We start from the raw sequence: 20,332 nt of genomic DNA, 5'->3' as shown, positions 1-20,332 counted from the left end.
CGTACCAGTGGTAGAATGTTCTATCTTCTATGTCGCGACTCATAAACATGAGCCTTGTATTATTACTAAACTGTCTATGTAAGTAAGCCATAGAGGTTATAATCACTAGCCAAGTTGTACATGTCGAGAATGCACTTTCGTTGCATAAAATACGCATTCCTTGTAAGAAACGAGCCCTAAACTTTGCAAAATGCTTGTTAATTGTAAAACTCCTATAAAAATACTCCCCTCATTATAATACCTTTTATTGCCACTTTGTTGAAGTATAGTCAATAATAATGACCACAAATATGCTTGATTCTCTCCCGTTGATCAATTTGTAGGTTAGTTTGGTTGATGCCCCAAAGTATATTAAGATTTGTCTTATCGAATTAGTTGTTAACTAGAGTTCTTAATAAAATATGTATGTTTGGAGAAATTACTCGTATAGTTTAGTTGGGATTCTAATGTTCTGTGTAAGGAAGTGTCGAAGCTATAAATGAAAGCCTTGTATGAAGGTTAACAAGTGATAGGATGCCACCATGTTTTTATTATAATTAAAAAAAAGGATATACCATGAAAGGATGCCACCATGTGTTTATAATAATAAAAAGGATATACCACCATGTGTTTATAATAATAAAAAGGATATACCACCATGCAACTACAATTTCTTATTGAGGTTACTACAAGAACAAAGTGATGGTTCATTCGTTTGGGAAGAGTTTCTTTCGCATGCCCTTGGCGAACTTAGCGAGCTTAGCCTGGTCTGGCAAGCACGCCGCCAGCGGGGACTCTGCGATGGCCTTCAGCCAGGCCCGAAAGCGGGGCAGCTTCTCAAAGTCCCACTCACAGCCTGCCACGGACTCCAACGCCGGCAGCACCACCAGGAGGGGCGCCGCCACCACATCCACAAAACCCACCTCACAGCCCCCAAAGTAAGGAAGCTCCTCCGCAGCAAAGCCTCCCTCCAAGGCCCTCAGATATCCCTTGCTCTCCTCCACAGCTGCTCCAAGCTCCTCTCTTGGCACATTCACAAGCTTCAACAGAGCCTCAAAAACCTGTCACAACAGATAACTCTTGCTGGGTTTAGTAGTTCAAGTATCGCAATGCAAATTCATAGCTGGAGGTTTACCTTCTTCTCACAGAAATCTGCCCAGAAACGAGCCATAGCCTTCTCGTAAGGATCCTTGGGGAGCAAGTCTTTGCCATCGGGGGAAGGGAAGGCCTCGTCGATGTACTCTACGATGATGAGGGATTCGCAGATGGGTTTGCCCTCGTGGAGGAGCACGGGGACCTTCTTGTGAACAGGGTTGGACTGCAGGAGGAGGGGGCTCTTGTTGTTAGGCTCAAGGTCTTGGGGGAGGCTGGCGTAGGCGATGCCCTTGGCAGCGAGAGCCACATGAACGCGCATCACGTAGGGGCTGGAGATAAAATCCAGGAGCTGAACATCACTGGCTTGTGCAGCCGCCATGTAACCTACTATAGCCTTTCTCTGTATAGTCGTCCGGGGTCGTGTCTGCTCCACACCTTTATAATGGGACGCCCAACGCCATCTGGCCTGCCAACTTTCATCATGCACAACAATTTTCTTCCATCCTTTGAAAACGCCCGTGTGTGCAACTAATCAACGTATGCAACCCCACACTTACTTCTTCTTCTGCCCCATTGACAACTTCTCTTCTAGCACTTCTAGAACTCCACCACTGATGTAGACCTCTCTAGAAAATCTCCCAAGAGTAGTTCGGTTCAAGGGCTGGTAAATACGGTGGAATGGTTTGGGAGGAGGGTGGTGGTGGTGGTGTGTGTGTGTTTTGGGGAGGGGGGGGGGGGTGATCTAGTGTTATACGCTCCTAAATCCAACACTTAATTGGGGCGTGAGGGTGTTGGGTGATCTAGTGTTATATGCTTTTAAATCCAACACTTAGTGAACAAATTAGCTTTTGGTGTATTATAAATTGAAACCAGTTTAAAACTTCAATAAGAAAGGATCTTCTAATGCAATGGATACCATAAGAAATGATAGCCTTAAGAACATAAGAGTACTTGTTGGAAGCTATATATATATATACCGGCTCACAACACATACCCACGTCGCGCAACCTGATGATGGCATCAAACCCATTCAAACGCAAGTGAATAGTTTTCATTAGATTTTAAACATTCTCTACCTCAAACTCCTCTCCTATTTGAACATGTTTGGGAGTAAAATCTTTTTTAATTTACCTTTCCTCTGTATGTTCAAGTTGTCTCCACTAAGTTGTCTCCACTGTCCAATATTTTTGGTGATTTTAATTTTTTTCTTAAAATTAAAATCACCAAAAAAAGTTATGTAGTTAATGTGTCTTCATAATATATTTGAACCAAACACTTAAAAGATAGTTTTTTGTATCTTGATGAATTCAAGAGCTAATGAAATTATCTTTGTGTTTCAATCTTTTCATTGTCTTTAGGCATTGAGGAGTATTGTTTATTGTCTTCACCTATGGGCTCTTTTTAAAAAAAATCCACAATAATATTAAATGGTATTGCCAAACTTTCATGAACGTTATGTTGCATTCATGTGTTAAATTCAAAAAAAAATCATATATGATCCAACAATCCATGTGGAAGCTTGGTATAGCACCTTGTAAAGAAACATCAAAGTGGTTTGCTTGCATTTTATGTATTTTCAACTAGAAATCTCCTTTCCTACTGCAATGATGCTTTTTTGTGGGTTCTCATTTACTAAAATCATCAGATAGAAAAAGATATGCGATAGAGAAAGATATGAAAGGCGTTAGAAAAGAAACAATACTTTTTGTTGAATTAAAAGTGAGGAGGAACCTTAGATGTATGGTCAAATGAAGTTTGGAAGGCTTTGAAAACATGTTGAGTTACATTAATGTAAGGTTGCTCTAGAAGTATTAGAAATTTAAGAAGCGTAGATGACTTGGGTATCTAATTGTTTGATTTTCTGAGCCAAGCTGCAGTCTTATATAAGGCTTTAAAAAGCTTTTGTTTTAAATCTTTTCCTTGCTCCGCCTATGCGCCTTAATAAAGCTTTAAAAATTAACAACCTTTTGATTTAAAAAAAAACTCGCGCAGGCCTTTTTTTTTAGCGCTTCCATCCATGCTTCTCCTTGCTTCATGATTCCTAGGCTCTGATCCCACTCTAATAGAGAGCTTCTTGAGAAAAATTTCCTATTATGATTGGCACTCGGTATAGATATTTTGAAGCTTTTCTTTTAAAAAAACCTAAAGCATGCTCTTTGCTAATTTTTAAATCCTATCAACAAATAGCTCTATTTAAGAGTATGTTCCTATGCCCTTAACACTTTGAGCTTGCACTTTTTCAACAATCTAGACCTTTGCAAAGGCATCCTATTAGTCCCTTACATGTAACTCATTTTGGTAGCAAAAATGTGCAGAGTATTATGCACAGTGTGACCTCAAAGGGTACCTTTCTAGTGGATGAATGCATTGTGTTGTTGTATGCAAACTCCACTAAAGGCTAGCATTTCTCCCACAAAGATTTATGACGGCCACATAGCACTTAAGCAAATACAACATGGCTGAATGTGTAGCTTCACTTTGACCACCATCCATCTATAGATGATAAGATGAAGAGAAGCTCAGCCTAGTGCCCATATTGTTAGATAATACTTGCCAAAACAAACTAGTGGTTCTAGGATCCCGCTCCCCCACTATGGATTTAAACATTCCATGGTGTTTTGAACACTTGTGAGCGAAACCCTTTCACCATATGATCCGACTTTATGGTCTTCCTCACCAGAGGGAAGTGGGCGTGCTTACTGAACCTATCCACGATAATTCATTGGCATCACATTTTCGTATTGTGTCTTAAGGCAAATCCATGATGAATGCCATTATGATGTTTTCCTAAGGCTCATTCGGAATTTGGCAATGGGAGGCAAGCCCAGACCATAGCCTTATGTCTATCAAATTTCACCTTTGGCACGTGATGCACTGACGTACAAAAGCCTCTTAGATGTCTTTCCTCATGGTTGGCCAAAAAAATTCCTCTCAATGAACTTAGTGGTGGCGAATATCCCTCTATTTCTAGCATAGAGCGGAGCATGAGAGTCATCAAAGACATTCTTCCAAAGGTCCTTCACCACACATTGCTTCTTATCATGCATAAGATACCCAACTTTGCACACAAATTGGATGCATGGTGCCTTGGCCTGCAAATTCACCCATATAGTTGCAAAATCATCATCCGTGGCATACATGTTTCACATAATGGTCAAAGTCCTCATGAGAGGCCACGGATACAACATCAACGCATGGCCTTCTTAAAAGTGGCATCGGCCACTAAGTTCTTCTTTCTAGGTGTATGTATAATCTAAAAATGAAACATAGATAAGAAATTTGACATGCACGTGTGCTTCTTGAAAAGCTAAGGTTGTGATAAAAAAATATCTTAAACTTTGGTGATTAGTTTTAATAGTGAATTCAGCCCCTAAAAGGTAGTGTTTCCACATTGTAAGGGCATGAATCACGGTTAGAAGATCTTTTTTATAAATCCCAAGTGTCTCTTTGCATCATGTAACTTGCGGCCTTCAAATGTCCTTCTTGAGTTAGGATAGCCCCTATGTAGTCCCTTTCCCCACTTGCATCACATTCCATAGAGAAAGGCATCTCAAAGTTGAGCACTATAAGTACGTCCCTAGAAATGATAGCACTCTTCAAATTATGAAAATCATCATATTCATATTGATCCATTTATACGCAACCTTCTTCTTAATTCAAATCATGTAACACAAGCAAAGCGCCATATAGCATAGTAGGGGTATGTTATCCTTGGCTATGGCAACATCCAATACATGTTTCTTTTTCTTGTGCATAAACCCTATCCTATTGTTTTGATATTAAGGCATGTATACCAAGGCATCCCTAAAAGCACATTACATCCATGTAAGGATGCAATCAAGAAATCCTCCTAGTCTACATATCTGTTGACCACGTCATAGATTAACATGGTTTTACTTGCCCGACCTATTGTAAGGCACTTTTCCATCTTATCTGAATTGGAGCGAGCACTTATCTTTTGTAAGACAACACTGGAGCATATAAAGCGATCTTACTCTCTGCTTAATATCAAATAGAGAAAGTCTGTGCTTCTTATACACACTAATTTTTAAGTTTGACCAACCTATTGTGAAAACTAGGCTAGCCAAACTTCTTATACATATTTACTTTTAAGACTAGTAATAGAGGCCATACAATTTTTAAGTTGGCCGACCTAGTGTGAAAACTAGTCCAACTAAACTTCTTATATATACTTAAGACTAGTAATAGATGCCATACTATTTTTAAGTTTGGTCGGCCACAATCCCAAATTTTTACAAGCCCCAAAATGTAGCATTCTTTTTTTTGTCCTTTAGCCCTTTGACATTCCATGTACAACCAAAAAAGGCAGAGTCTTTCTTCATAGGGGGAGCAGTTTTTCGGGTACCATGTTGACTTCCTCCTCCCCTATCATTTTCTCTTTTTGTATTCCCTTCTAGGCTTCCTCAACAATAAAATAAAATCTTTGTTCACAAGACGGGTGGCTATGACTATCCCTAAGCAGGTTAAATGGGTTTGAGTATAGAACATGGCTCAAGATTCCTTGGGAGTCAGATTTATTACCCTCAACTCCTTGATTACCCTGCAGCGTCCTAGCTTCCTTCTTAGCTTGTCTCACACTAGATTTTCCTTTCACTCTGACCCCCTCCCACTCCTGGCTATCCTCTCTCAATTCATTCATCAAATCCTTGCCTTTCTGTTCTTCCTTCTGATTCCTAGATACATAGGTATTTTTACCCACATCAGTTTTATTCCCCTCCTTCTCCTCACCTTCCTTTTTTTTTGTTCAGGGAAATTTTTTGCAATATGCCCAAAACCTCTGCGATTGAAGCAATCTCTAGGGTGTTGTGGGCTACCACACCTCCAAGAAGGAACTCAATGCATTCACCCTTGGAAAGAGCAATAGTAGGGCACTTACCAATGCTTTGAGCTCATGTCCTTTGAGGTCTCCAAGCTCACTTGAGAAGCTCCACCTCCATGCTGTCACCGTAGAGTTACTCACACCACCACACAAGGCAATGATCTCTCTCGCTCCTCCACACAAGCATACAAGTATAGAGAAGGCACATGTGCTAGAGTACTCTCTCTCAATCTCTCTCTCAACACAAAAGCAAGAACTCTCATAGCACAAAGGGGGATTGTGTCCATTCATTATGAGAAAATGCCTTATATACAATTGGCCCTTGTTCGCACTTGGGCGCCCAAAACTTACTTAATTAAGGCCTTGTGTCGCCAATATTTGATAATGTAGAACTTTTATAATGCCTTTGCATTACACTTATTAATGTCCTCAAATGGAGGAGTATATTTGTTAATTCAAAACGGGATTAACATCCCCCCTACCTGATGTAGGTTCTTTCCTCAGAACCTGTTTTACCGAGGTCTAAAGACCTGGTCGACGAACTTGTGGACGATAGAAGTCAAACATGATTAAAGCTTTTTGAGGGTTCTTCTGAATGCAGTGTGTGATCTCCAGAACCCAGTGTCAACCATATTTTCGAATGTGACATGCATGTATACGGGTTGACACCTTAGGCAATGATAATATAACATCATGCCTCTATCACTAGGTCTTTGATTCATGTCTAATTGTAGCTGATCAACATCATATCTTTCTTTAGGTTAATCTATGAAGACCACAATCAATTTCAAGAATCGCACATTGGCGACAATTGTCGAGTCTGGAATGCAGTGCCATGCATGTCGAGTCTGGAATGCAGTGTCATGCATGTATCCAAGTCAGCAATTTCTTCCTTTGCTCTCCTATATTTGTAAATGTTGCTGGTAAGAATATAGGAAAGTTGTAGTAGACATGTGAATCTCTTTACTTTGCCTCTTGGAATTCCAATGGTGTCCACCTTCTTTTCAGTGACATATACAAAGAGTCCACTCTCTATGTTGGTGGTGCACACATATATGCATGACTATATTCTGGAATGCTAAGGTACTCTTTCCTCCATGCCAACGCTATATACCGAAATCTTCCAGTTTGGGGTTGGCATCATCTGTGAACATGGTTGTATATCCCCCTCCTGTGTGGACTGGATTAGCCTTTCTCCACTTCTGGAAGAAGTAACTAATCATGAATGTAACAATTCTCATTTCAAGTAGATCTGCCAAGTGTGGGTTTTCCAACTTTGTATGTCGTGCCACATTTGACCATAACGTGCCCTCTCCAGCCAAGGGCAATAGCTCTTCTAATTCGGGCTTTGGTGCTCGGAGAGGGTATGGTACATACGGCTGCTTTGTTGGAGTAACATCTGAATAGGCTTCTGGCAGGATCTGCCAAGTAGGTTCAAAAGGTGTTATTTGCATTAACACTTTGAACATTAACTTTGGCTTGAGTAGAGGATTCCCTGGTCTAATTAAACCCTCATACTCTGCAACACCAGACAAAGACTCATGTGGCATCCAATTCTTCGAATCGCCTTGTTACTGCCTCATGTGCTCGTCTGGCTGCCACTTCCATTCCTTAAGCCTCTACAATCTTTTGAAGTATTTTCACAGCCAAGGCTTGACTTGCTTGGAGCTATTGTGTAATTTGCAGCAGTGCCTCTTTGTGTGTATCCATCATCTTCTGCATTTCTAAGTTTTCGGTGTGTTGATGGTCTCATTGAGTGCTCGTACTTTTTCTGTATTTGCTTTATTGCTTTGTTCTCTTTCTTGTTGGAGTTGGAGCACTCTTTGTTCAGCCTCCTTAAGGGTTGTAGATAGTGAATTCAAGTTTCCCTATAGTTCTTCTTCCTTAGCCTGGGAGGTATGTTGGAGCTCCTTGTTATGTGCCACTTCTCTTTAAATCTGCTCCTTTGCATGTTCCAACTGTGCTTTCAAGTCTATATTTTCCTCGGGGGGGTCACTATATGTAAATCCTCTATATCACGTGCGTTCAAGGCCTATTTAAAAAGTCCCTTATCTGTGAATTTTTTAGTGAATATAATGTATCCTTTCCTATTCAAATCTGTAAATTTTTTTTAAAATATAATAAATAAATCCCCTCTGTAAATATATTTCTGTAAGTTTTAAATATTTAAAATGTCCTTCTGTTGAACCCACATGATACTTACATATTTATACGAGTGACCCCCCCGAGATATTTTCCTAGATTCTTTATACTAAGGTTTAACTAAGAACAAGATTATTATTTTCAAGTGTTTGGTATCTCACTTCCTGCTCCTCTACAGCCTTTAAGCTTTTTAGGATTACATCTCTGTGTGTTGCTTCTGCTATTGTTAGATGCTCTTGAAGTGTTTGAAGTTGATTGGTTGCATTTCTATCATGAAGCATATGAGTTATCAAAATATGGCATTGCCATACTCTCTGCTCTTGTTCCCAAAGAGAAGCACTTGTTGCCGCTGCTCCTTCCAGTCCAGAGTGTGGCAATTGCATGAGACCTTCTAGGACTTCCACAGTCTCATGAAAGAATTTGTCGTAATCCATGTTATGGAGGAAGGACATCTCTTGAATCCCCTCTGCATCATCCAAACGTTGCCTTTTGCTGGGGCTTGGTGTCTCTTCACTTCTTTGTCGTTTCCCTGTATATCTAGTGGCTCTTCGCGGGGAGCCCTTCTTGGAGTGATGTGGCTTCTTCATGGCCTTGGTGCTCTAGTTCTAGCAACTTTTCTTGTTGTTCTCTTTACGTAGCTCAGCAGAAGCAGATGTATCTGACATTGTTGAATTTCTAAGAGGGAAAATGTTTTTGAAAATCAGTTGTGTCGGACTTGGAGGGGGGGTTTGATGATGTGTGTGTTGTCGTCCCCTCTGGAGGTGCTAATGAGCTGAGACTTGTTGCTTCCTACTACTGCCCGAGTATTTCCTGGTATGATGGCTTTTCCTGGCCTATCTTGGCCTCTGTTCTTTGTGTTTCCTCAGCAACGTCAGGCATAATTCCTCTCATATTCTTTTCAGTTTTCTTCTTTCTCTATTTCTTGAGCTCCTTCATGATTTCCTTTGTTTTCATTAATATGGCTTGTCCTTCCTGCATTTCTTCAGAGGTAAGTGGTGGTGGTGCTATCTGTATTGCCAGTTGCATCCATTCTTCTGGTTCCGGATCTAGAAGAGGGTAATGAGCTATGTTATTCAGCACTTGTATCATCAAATACGAGTTGCATACCTTTGATTGGTGTGCCTTTAGATAATTCTCCATTTCTCTATGGATGTAATAAGCCCAGTCATCTTCTCTTTCTTCATGTACTTTGGCTATCCTGTTAAGGGGGACCCTATTGTACCTGTCTACTGACTTTACTTGCATTATGAGTGACATTACTCTGCAGGCCTTTTCTGTCACCTCATCCCTAATGTTTTTATAGTTGGCCCCATTGGAGTTGTAAGAACTTTTCTTCGGCATGGCGTCCAGGGGCTTCTTTTCGTATTATGAGAGTGTATCTTAAGAGATGGTGGTAACTGTAGGGCCTCCCGTATCAATTCTTCTGTGATTAAAACCTGCTCTTTGGTTCCATCTGCTTAGTTACCTTTCCTCTCTTAGTGGCCTTGTCGTATGTCTTGAGGTACTCTGTATACAACTCTATAATCAATGGTTTGGGGGAGACATTCTACCATCCACCCTAGGCCAACTTTCTCTAGTTTTTCCTTGACTTCTGCATCCTCGAAAATATGCAAGCACTATGGGCTATGGTATTGCAGAGCTATCTTTCCATACGCACGATGGACTTCCTTGCTTATGATGGAGTCATGGAATGCCTATACATACTGACCCGGATAGCTCAATTTTGGGCCCCGAGTGGGTCTTTTCCTTCTGCTAACAAATGATCCACCAGTTGTACTGGCTTGTGTCATTGCCGGAGTCTCTTCGGCTTTCGGGTCAGAGGTAGCTGAGGTTGACATCTATAACAATGAGAAGAAGGTCAGTCTAATGACTGGTGAGGGCATGTGCCATGCCTTATTGTTTTCTCTTCTTCTTCTTCTTTTTTGAAGTGTCTTAAGGTAATATTTGATGAGAAGTGTGTTAGTGGGGTGAGAAAATAAGGAATTTTGAATTAAGAATGTATACATTGTGATAGTGCAGGTTAAGATGACAGAGTACAAAATTTGTGAGGTGGGTAAACACCGTGAAAGTATAGTGTGTAAAGCCGTGAGATGTTTTTCTGTGAGACAGGCCAAAACCGTGAAATGATCTAACCTCGTGAAATGGTATTTCCACGTGAAGTGCAGGGTTAAGTCCCGTGAGTTAGTCTAAAACCATGAAATGGTCTAAACCCGTGAAATGATATTTCCATGAGATGGTATTTCCGTGAGACGAGCTAAAACCGTGAAAGTGCCTAAAGCCGTGAAATGGTATTTTTGTGAAAGTGCAAGGTTAAGTCCCGTGAGTTAGTCGAAAACCGTGAAATGGTCTAAACCCATGAAATGGTATTTCCATGCGATCAGCTAAAACCGTGAAAGTGCCTAAAGCCGTGAAATGGTATTTCCATGAAAGTGCAGGGTTAAGTCTTGTGAAACATTGTTTTCGTGAAAGTGCAAGGTTAAGTCCTGTAAGACCTTGTTTTGTTTATACCCTTTTTTAAGAGTAAATTGGTGAGTGTAGTTTATGAAGTGGTAGGTCCACAAAAACAAAAGATTCGTATGCATCAATCAGTTTTTATGAATATATAGTACGGTGCAGGGTGTGATTTACCAATGGATTGCGGGGTTTGTGAGATGACGAGAATGTATGTATTTGAAGATATGGGGAGCAATCCACGCCTATGCAATTTTTTAAACTCTTGCAATTATTAGTGAACTTCCGATCATGCAATTTATGCCAAGAAGAAAACGAAAAGAAAACGCAAAGGCAAAGTACAAGCTCCCACCTCAACCCAGATATGTCAATTTTGTAGGCAAATGCTCAGACGTGAATTGAAAGCGTGGAGATGCAAGCTCGGGGATTCCACACACGATGAAGATGATGAACGTAGAATGCACGAAAAGGGAAACAAATTTGATTTTATGGCATGGCCGTCGGACTGGGTGGCTGCCTTAATGAAGAATGCCATATGGCTTCACATGATTGGTCGAAGAAAATGTGACCATTTCAAGGCATGAATTGTTTAGACTGTTTCACGGCATGAACCTTTAAGAACCGGTTCACTGAGTGAACTATTTGGACTGTTTCACAACATGAACTATTTTGAACCAGTTCACGACGTGAACCATTTTGTGTTGAGTGTGTGCAAGGTTGATACCGTGCATTCCTTGCATGCTCAAACACTCAATCATGCATTCAAAGGTTAGATGAAGTGAATGATCCCCGTTTTTACCTTGTATCCTTTTTTACTAATGGATACCTTTGTACAAAATGTGGAAAAGAAACGCGTTTCTAAAGATGGCGTATTTGCAACTATATACAGACATTTTTTCCTATTCTACTCTATTTTGCTTGTAGACTAGATACAATCCGGTTCTTTTCAGTGGCTACATGACCATATCCTGAGTTTTTATCAGAGAGTTATGGCCAAAATAATTCACTAGTTCTGTCAAGGTCTCTACAGGGAAACTGTAAGAATGCAGCTAGTAGCCACAATGTGATTCTAGACCTTGAGATGCATGTATCTCTTCATTCTTATCTAATCTCTTGGAAAATAAAGCTACCTTGCTATGACCTTTATGAGGAAGAGACTACTACTCCATAGTTTTTTTTAAAAGAAAGAATAGTATGTCGTAGCCCTGCAAGAGAAGGCTACTTTGCCATAGACCTTCGAAAGAAAGAAAAGTCAGAGTATGAGTAAGAGGAGATAAATCTTGGGGATGATCGAATGATTTCAATCGCGCAAAGGTATTAGAAGACTCTCTATTCTCATATATCAAGTTCTAAATCTCTTATTAAATAAGCAAAGACAACAATAAACGACAAATTTCTATAAGGTATATATATATTTTATATTTCAATTATATATCATTCTTAGGGGTTGAGGTATGGCCCCGGCTTCTCTATTAATTGTTAATAGTGATCTACTTGATTGATTTACTAGTTAAAGTTTTTATTCTTTTAAACAACAGCATATGCCTTAATAAAGAATGTCTTATCGCAATCTCAAGTTGAAGTGTTAAAATCTTTGTGAAAGGGTTGTTTTCTTAAGAAGGTAACGTGGATTCTAGTCCTATGGTTTAGTTGAGTAAATGGATTGTTATCTTGGTTAAATCAAGGTACAGGTACAACTTCTCCCTCCCTTCTGCTCCATTCTTGTGCTTGTGTGTAGCCGAACGGCAGAGACGTTAGTAAGGCCCAGAGTTGGCCCATGGTATCCCTCATATCATTGGGAGAATGAGGTTCGCCGATTGAGGCGAGTGATTGTGATGCTGTCTAGTTCTGAAGGCCCAGGCTAGTGCGGTGAATAAGCCCACCCTAGCGCGTAGACATCCCTCTGAGGGGCGGGAGGATCGAGCGACGGAGCCTGAGGGGGCGACAGGCTGGCTTGAGTCCTCACCAGGTCTACGATGAGGTGTATGGTCCCATAGGGTTTTGCCCAGCATGTAGAGGCTGGAAGGCCAAATTCTAGATCATCGGCAGTATAAAGGAAAAGAATAAGAGAGCCGGTTTGGCTTATATGGAATTGATTCTTGTATAAACTTTTTTTTCTATAAATCTTGTCTTTGGCATTATTATATTGTGGAAAGAGATTGTTTTAATAACGAACCTTGTGAAAGGGTCTTAAGTAAGGAACATGTTTATTTATGTCAAACCATGTTTCCAACATATTAAGTGAAATCCCTACACTAAATAAATAGGTTCTCAGGCAACTCTATTCTAGAAGACTAGGCTAGCGGCTGTGCCTTGCATGGATGAGGAAAAAAGTGTTGTCTCTAGGAATCAAGATTAGTAGTTGCCCAAATTATGATCAATTGCCCTGTGTGGGTGATTTGATTTTTAGAAGACCACGTTCCCCCTGTGGGATAGGACTAGGTCTTACCTACAAATCATATCCTTGAATCTTTGCATGGTCAAAGTGTCGACGAGTAGGAAATTTTCTCCAAGTTAAGACTTAGTAGACTATCTTAAGTGTTTCCCCTATTTTGGAAGGGGGAAAACCTTACAATTTTTTCTTTGGTGGCGAGCTCCTTTCGTTGTTTTAAAAGATGTTCTTGCATGAGCATCTCTTGGGTCAATTTTCTAAAATATTTTTCAAGCTTTCTTCCATTGACGTAACCCTCCATTTGTATACCCTCAATTGTTTCAATTATAACCAACCCTTGAGATGTGATTTCAGGCACTCAGAAAGGTCCTAATCCTCTGTACTTGAGTTTCTTTTTTCTAGTGCTTCCTACACCATACATGAGGACAAGGTCCCCCATTTCTAGTTCCTTTTGTTTCAAGTTATTATCAAACCAATGTTTCCTTCATAATTTTTCGACCATAAGGCCATGTGATGCAATTAGTCTGGTTTCATCAAGTTTCTTTAAGTCTATTAGCCTTTCAACTAATGCATTCTCAGTCAATCATTCTTGCACTATAATTCTCAGGCTTGGAACTAGGTACTCCATAGGCATTACTGCTTCAACACCATAAGCTAGACAGAAGGGAGTATATCTCATTTTACTACCTTATACAATGTTCGATACGTCCATAAAGCTACCGTTAGCTTATGTTTCCAATCCTCTTGACTTGGTTCTAATGTTTTTGTCAAGATAGTATACAAAATCTTGTTAAGTGATCAATCACCTTATTTAATGAAGTGTGAACCACGATCGTTGACTAACTCTAATGGGCAGTCGAATCTACATATAGAGAAGGGCATCAAGCAATCAGCGCCATGGTAGAGAGAGAATTTACAGATATAGTGAAAGTAGTAGGAGGCAAGTCTCATCATCGTCGTCACACGGAAACACATAAGAGAGAGAGAGAGAGAGAGAGAGAGAGAGAGAGAGAGAGATTGCACAAGAGAGCCCAACAGTAGCACAAAAATAGGTGGCACAAACAAGACAGCGTTGCAAAACCTAAAATCCCTCTTTAACACTGAAAATCAGTTGGCTTCACAAAAGTCATGGTATTTTTTACCACATATTGGATTGCCCTTGTAAGGGCCTTTAAGACCCTTGAAGAAGGAATTCTAATTTCTCAGCACAAAAATTAGAGCATAACATATATTTGCACAAATTAAGAGCATAAACCTTAATAAACAAAATTAAACAAAGAAAGAAAGATGGAGAATAGAGTAAAAGTCATTGTCCACACACAAGATCGGGTTGAATCTCTCCTGGGTGTGACCCTTATACCACTCACCCATATTTATATGTATGCTTTTCAAATTTAAGATAATTTCAAAAACAAAGCACAATGCTTTTGAGTTTATGAGCATGCAAGCTCTACAAAAATATAGCAAGCATTAATATAAATTCTTTGCCCTACCAAAAGCATAAAATACTATTTGGTATGCACAAATGTATGAGGCCTTAGCCTTACAAAAATATTGATGCCTTAAGATGAAACCATAAAAGGTGTCCACATGTCTTCCAAAATATCACATAGTGGTCCAACACATGTTCCACCCATGATTAACATATAATCCACCACTCAATTATTGCCTTTATCTAAAATAATATTAGTCAGTGCACACAACTGATTAAACACATTAATCTTGACCATATCATACCATCACACACAGCTGATTAAACACATTAATGCTGGTAGAGACATCATACCAGTGCACATAGCTTGATTAAACACATTAATCCTGGTAGATGATATAAATAAAAGGCGCATCCAAAATAGAATATCCCGAAAATTAATGGGCATCCCCATAGAGGTTACATTCCCATAGAGGTTACATTCCCCATAGAGGTTACATTCCCTCTTGCTTAGGTTGCAATTGACCTCAATTGTATGGGCATCCCCATAGAGGTTACATTCCCTCTTGCTTAGGTTGCAATTGACCTCAATTGTATAGATGGTATGAGTGGATGAGATTTTGGTAAGAACAGGAAAACATTTTTGGCATCCATTTGGCATCTTCAATAGGATGATTCAAGATATTTAACATAAGTGTTGCCAATGCGTGTAGTGATGGTCTCAAAGTCAATGAGAGATTCTTCTTGTATAATCTTGAAAGGTCCATAAAATTTAGGAGGTACTTCCTTGTTATTAAATTGTCCTTTTAATTAATAATAATAATAATATGAGGTGAAACTTTATTTTCAATAGGTTTAGGTATACATGAATCATCAAAAATATTTTTATGTTCGTAATTACCCTCTTGCTCAGACAAAAGTCATTATTCTCATTGTTGACTCATAAAAATAACAACCCTTGATGAAATCTACAAAAAGCAAACCTTGACAAAACCTTTTAAAATTCTCCTCTTGCTTGATGCTCAATTTGCTAAAGGCCTTACTCTTTGTTTGTATCCCTTTGGAAACTTTTGAGGAAGAAGTGTTGAAGAAGCCCAAAATATGAAAATTCTTGATCAAGGAAAAAAAGAAGGGCTATTTATAGCCCAATGGCTATTTTTAAGGTTTTTTAAAAATGTTTGACTATTTTACAAAAACCATTTGTCAAAAGATTCGCCTAAATTTTTCCAAATATTAGGGGTTTTGGAGAAAGATTCACCAAAAATATGCTAAAAACTACCACTTTGCGTTAAAAAAATGAAAGATTCGCCCCAAACTCTATACTTATAGGTTTATTGGGAAGATATATTTGCTAACCCATCTACACTTAAACATTCTTGAAGGTGCCTTAATATTTTTTACCCTGTTCTTGATGCCCAAAGTGTCCTTGAAAAGCCCTTGATTTAACATTGTAGTTCTTTTTCTGTACATTGAATCCCAAGGGCTTGGTTGTTTCTTCAATCTTGGAGATGATTTCCTTGGTAGGATGCTTCTATGTAAATCCTTATGTTTCTCAAATAGGTTAAAAAGTCTGAGCCCTTGTGACATGGAGATCAATTCAAATGCATTCATCATCACATGCTTTGTTTCTTTTTCCTCAGACTAAGTATTCTTGTTGGAAATCATGGATCTAGGACTAGGCTAGCCTATGGAGGCTCAAACATAATGCTAAACATGATTATAAACAAATGACAAAAGCAATACAAAGCAACACAAGATGCACTTACTTGACCAAGAGATTGTGTACTTGAGAATGAATTGTTGTGTTACATTACATTGAAATTACCCTTTATATAGGTCCAAGTACCATATGGGCTTTGCCTTTGCATGTGGGATAACTCCTAGCCTTCACCACATTCATCCACATCCCTTTGACCTTGTCTATGATATGACATAGATCACTTTTTCTAACACCCTTCCTTGATCATGGCATATCATAATGCCCTTCCTTGCTTCTAACATTACATGAAAGAAAAAGCTTAACTCATAAGGAGTATAGCTCTACAGTACATAAAAGAAATTAGCATCGCTCATAGGGAGCATAGCTTCTACATTGCAAAAAGAAAATGACATGACATGAAAAACATTCCTCTCCCATACCCCATCATCATCATAGCATCATCATCATCATATCCATGAACATTGTGCCTCATGAGCACCATCATGTGTTGAGCATGGAAACCCAACTCCCATCAATCCCCCCTTGTGGGCTACATGGCCAACGTAGGAGAACTCTGAGCATACATCATATCACATGACCTACATCATCGGTGGTCAGAGGTGTCCATACATAAACATTTGGGTAAGAGAGGGCATAAATCATTCGTCATTATGACATGTGAGCCACGACATAAGAATCAACATAGACAGCATCTTGTTCATCTTCATCGACATCTTTGTCTTTGTCTTCATCCATTTTTGCGTCTTCATCTGCATCTTTATTTTTGCATCTTCATCTTCTTCGTCCTGACATTGCACATAGATTGTGCGTGCATTCCCATCCTTGAGGCATCGGCATAATGCATAGAATTTTCCAAAAAAGAGGTAAAAGAACATCCTTCCTTAAGTGCCATAGGAACAACCTCTTAAAGGTTTTTTTTTTTTAAACCATAGTCTCAAAAAAATAAAAGAGAATCTTTTATTTCAAATGCAAAAACGGCCAGCTTTTATTTCACCAGCGCTGCGCGTTGATTTCGAATCTGTCAGGAGCTCCACGCTGATTTCGGATCTGGTCAACTGCGCTTCGCTTGCTTCGCTTCAAGCACTCCCTCTTCCGGCTGATTGTATCTGCAACTTCTGGCGCATTCGTTGCTGGGTGCTGATCATCACTTACCTCGCTGGCACCACTTCTGTGCTTGCGGGTGTGTTTGCTGAAGTATTTCAGCTGCTCTAATGTGCATATGCCCAAGGTTTCTGTGAGGAGCAAAAAGAGCCAGTTGATGCTGCGTTTCTTGGCGCTCACAGCGGGCCAGACATGGTCGCTTTGGAGGCAGATTTGGCAAGTCAAGAGCTGTGGTGTAATCCAGTGTCTGGGCGCCCGGTCATGCATGGAATCTTTATTAGACAGAAAATAGCTGCTCAGACGATAAAAGGCCGATTGAAGATCCACGTCCACCATGTGATCACCACACTTTTTGCAGCTTACTTCATCGTAGACTCTTGAGATGCCATTGCCTATCATCCAATCGAGTGTTTGCACAACGGCCCGCCTATCTCTGGACCATGGGTATGGTGGTGCTAATGATGTGAAAAATACTAAGCTAAGCTAAGAGAGATAGACCTAAGCTATTGGAGAGACCTAATCTTGAATAGAGAAAAATGCTCTCTACTAATGCAAGAGGAAAACAATGGAGACCCTAAATGAAGACTAATGCAATCTTGTTAAGTAACGCTTCACTTATGGGCATCACTTCACAAGAGAAATAACCCTAATGCAAAGCTCTAAAACTAAGTAAGGTCTTAATCACCTCGTAATCCTAGACCCACCATTAATCTAAACACTAACCTAAGCTCTGATACCATGTTGGAAATCATGGATCTAGGACTAGGCTAGCCTATGGAGGCTCAAACATAATGCTAAACATGATTATAAACAAATGACAAAAGCAATACAAAGCAACACAAGATGCACTTACTTGACCAAGAGATTGTGTACTTGAGAATGAATTGTTGTGTTACATTACATTGAAATGACCCTTTATATAGGTCCAAGTACCATATGGGCTTTTCCTTTGCATGTGGGATAACTCCTAGCCTTCACCACATTCATCCACATCCCTTTGACCTTGTCTATGATATGACATAGATCACTTTTTCTAACAATTCTACTGAATCATTGAAGACAGCATCAACATCCTCTAGAGTAATGTCTTCCTCTTCATGAAATTTGGCGGGTGTGTACCCCCTTTTAAATCATTCATTCTCTAAAATCTTGGGTATGGTAATTTGAGTTTAAGGTTGGGGCCATTATTCTCAATATCAACTTGCGTGCTCCATATGAGAACCATGGAGGACACATAAAATCAGCTTTGCGAATCTTTTATATATAGAATCATAGGATTTTGTTCATCAAAGGGTAAGTAACCCACCATCAACACGTAAAGAATAACACCACATGACCACAAATATGCAATTGCACTATTGTAGAACCTTTGTCATTTATAACTCTAGGAGCCACATAATTTGGAGTCCCACAAGTGTGCAAGAGGCCATATTCCTGAACTTGGTGTGGTAGAGCACTCAATCCAAAATCAGATATTTTAAGGTTCCCCTTGATGAACAATTTTGTCAAAATAGCTCGCCTCTAGACACAAACTCCAACATGATATATACCTTTGTCTTGCTAGCCATAACCTCATATAGCTGTACAACATTCTTATGCTTGATAAGCTTTATATCATAAAGCTTGTAAGACTTTAATAGTAAAAGTTTAAAGCTTTTAATAAAGCTTATTAATTAATTACTTAGCAAGTGAAAGAGCAAAAAGAAAAAGGGATTAAAGGGGAGGCTCACGATGGCGGGGGGAAAATCGACGATGAAGGGAAAGGTTAAAAATTGACAGGTCGGCTCGCGGTTGGTGTGCAGGTGCCTTCAGTGGAGGTGTCGAGGGCGTGGCATCTAAGGAAGGGCTAGAAGACGGCACGAGGAGAGAAATTAGTAGCGCATGAAAGATACTAGTATTGGACCCGCGCGTTGCTGCGGCCGACAGGTAGAGTTCTAGAAAAAATAAACTCAGTTTCTCCAATTTAGGTCATGTTTTAAGTAAACACAATACATTATTTCAAGTGACTTTATATATACATATCTCAAAATAACATCCATGTCTCGTAGATTTATGGCGAAAACAAAAATATCATAGTAATGTAGCATACAAAGATGCAAAAAAGGACCAATATTACATATTCTCAAAATGCACCACAAAATACGTATTCTTAGTCAGTAATGTCAAAATCAACAAATTGAATTCTTCTCTTGTGAGAAGGATCATTCAATTGTCTCCTCATCACAATACGCTCTCTATTGTAAAGCGGTGATCCATCCCGCACATGCTCTACTATCGATGAATGCAAACGACCTGCACAAACGAAACAATGATAAATCAAATCTGTACATAACGACACATCGATAAATAAAATCTCAAAAAAATCTTATAATAGAAAAACATAATCAAAATTACCTCGTACAATAGAACATCGAGTCGATGGTACATGAGGAGCTCTAGTATAAAACGCATAACGAATACCAATGGCCATGATGGATGTAAGAAACAACCACTCATCGGGTACTGAATATCCCTCAAATGATGCAAAGCATCTGTCCATCTCTCTCCAAAACAAATAGACACCCCACTCCTCATCAGGAACACCAATCCCGTACATCTCGATGCCTTCGTCGACAACTCTTACCATAAACGTATCAATGTCATGTAATATCCTAAAATCAAAGCATAACAAATAGGTTATACAATTATTTATATATAGGTTCAAAAAATATTCATACAATGCCTAACAATTATACTTATACTTACCCATCCCTATAAGCATCAATCATAATCCCTGCTACGTGACCTGCAGTAATAGGAGCTGACCATAGCGGTGGCTCTGTATACAGATAGACATTAGTATAGAATGTCATGTTCCATACTTTGTAATCAAGAAAAGTTAAGCAAATATAGAGAAAAACTCACGTACTATCCTCGACAAAGGCATGTCCAATGTAAAGGTAATCTTAGACATGTCTGTCAAAACATAAACAACAAAAATAGGTACTTTTACCATGGACAAATATGTACAAAAAAAGAAATCACAACAAAATTAATCAAATTGCAGAACTTAAATAAGAAACCTGACTTGTCACTCTGAAGTCATTAAGATCTCCTTATAAACAATATTGTTTGTTGTAGGTGTATAACTTTGAAGATCATCAAATGAACACTCCACATTAGCGTTATCCTCAAGTAACA

At 39.3% G+C, this 20,332-nt stretch overlaps 2 protein-coding genes and 1 pseudogene across 2 annotated transcripts; all 3 read right to left on the bottom strand.

The window, feature by feature from the left end:
* Positions 1-602: 602 nt before the first annotated feature.
* On the bottom strand, positions 603-1,463 carry LOC147611544 (putative glutathione S-transferase). The gene is made up of 2 exons (XM_086784970.1): positions 1,115-1,463; positions 603-1,040 (listed from the first exon to the last, which is right to left on the bottom strand). The coding sequence occupies exons 1-2, from the start codon at positions 1,451-1,453 to the stop codon at positions 687-689; spliced, it is 693 nt and encodes a 230-aa protein (XP_086641096.1). The 5' UTR covers positions 1,454-1,463; the 3' UTR covers positions 603-686.
* A 14,255-nt stretch (positions 1,464-15,718) lies between these two features.
* LOC147611542 (CBL-interacting serine/threonine-protein kinase 9 pseudogene) lies at positions 15,719-18,771 on the bottom strand (annotated as a pseudogene).
* On the bottom strand, positions 17,042-17,665 carry LOC147611543 (uncharacterized). The gene has a single exon (XM_086784844.1). The coding sequence runs from the start codon at positions 17,549-17,551 to the stop codon at positions 17,042-17,044; it is 510 nt and encodes a 169-aa protein (XP_086640970.1). The 5' UTR covers positions 17,552-17,665.
* Positions 18,772-20,332: the final 1,561 nt, after the last annotated feature.

Source organism: Cibotium barometz, chromosome 47 (assembly GCF_041138505.1).
Source record: "Cibotium barometz isolate CiBa-2024 chromosome 47, ASM4113850v1, whole genome shotgun sequence".
In the NCBI taxonomy this organism is placed as follows: Eukaryota; Viridiplantae; Streptophyta; class Polypodiopsida; order Cyatheales; family Cibotiaceae; genus Cibotium; species Cibotium barometz.
The sequence above is the reverse complement of the archived record's forward strand: the minus strand, read 5'-3'. Positions and strand labels throughout refer to the sequence as shown.

Excerpts from the sequence above, each read along its gene's own strand:
- LOC147611544 (XM_086784970.1), bottom strand. The coding sequence starts at position 1,453 with ATGGCGGCTGCACAAGCCAGTGATGTTCAGCTCCTGGATTTTATCTCC. Across the intron at positions 1,041-1,114 it reads CAGATTTCTGTGAGAAGAAG|GTTTTTGAGGCTCTGTTGAA; the intron begins GTAAACCTCCAG and ends CTGTTGTGACAG.
- LOC147611543 (XM_086784844.1), bottom strand. The coding sequence starts at position 17,551 with ATGATAGGCAATGGCATCTCAAGAGTCTACGATGAAGTAAGCTGCAAA.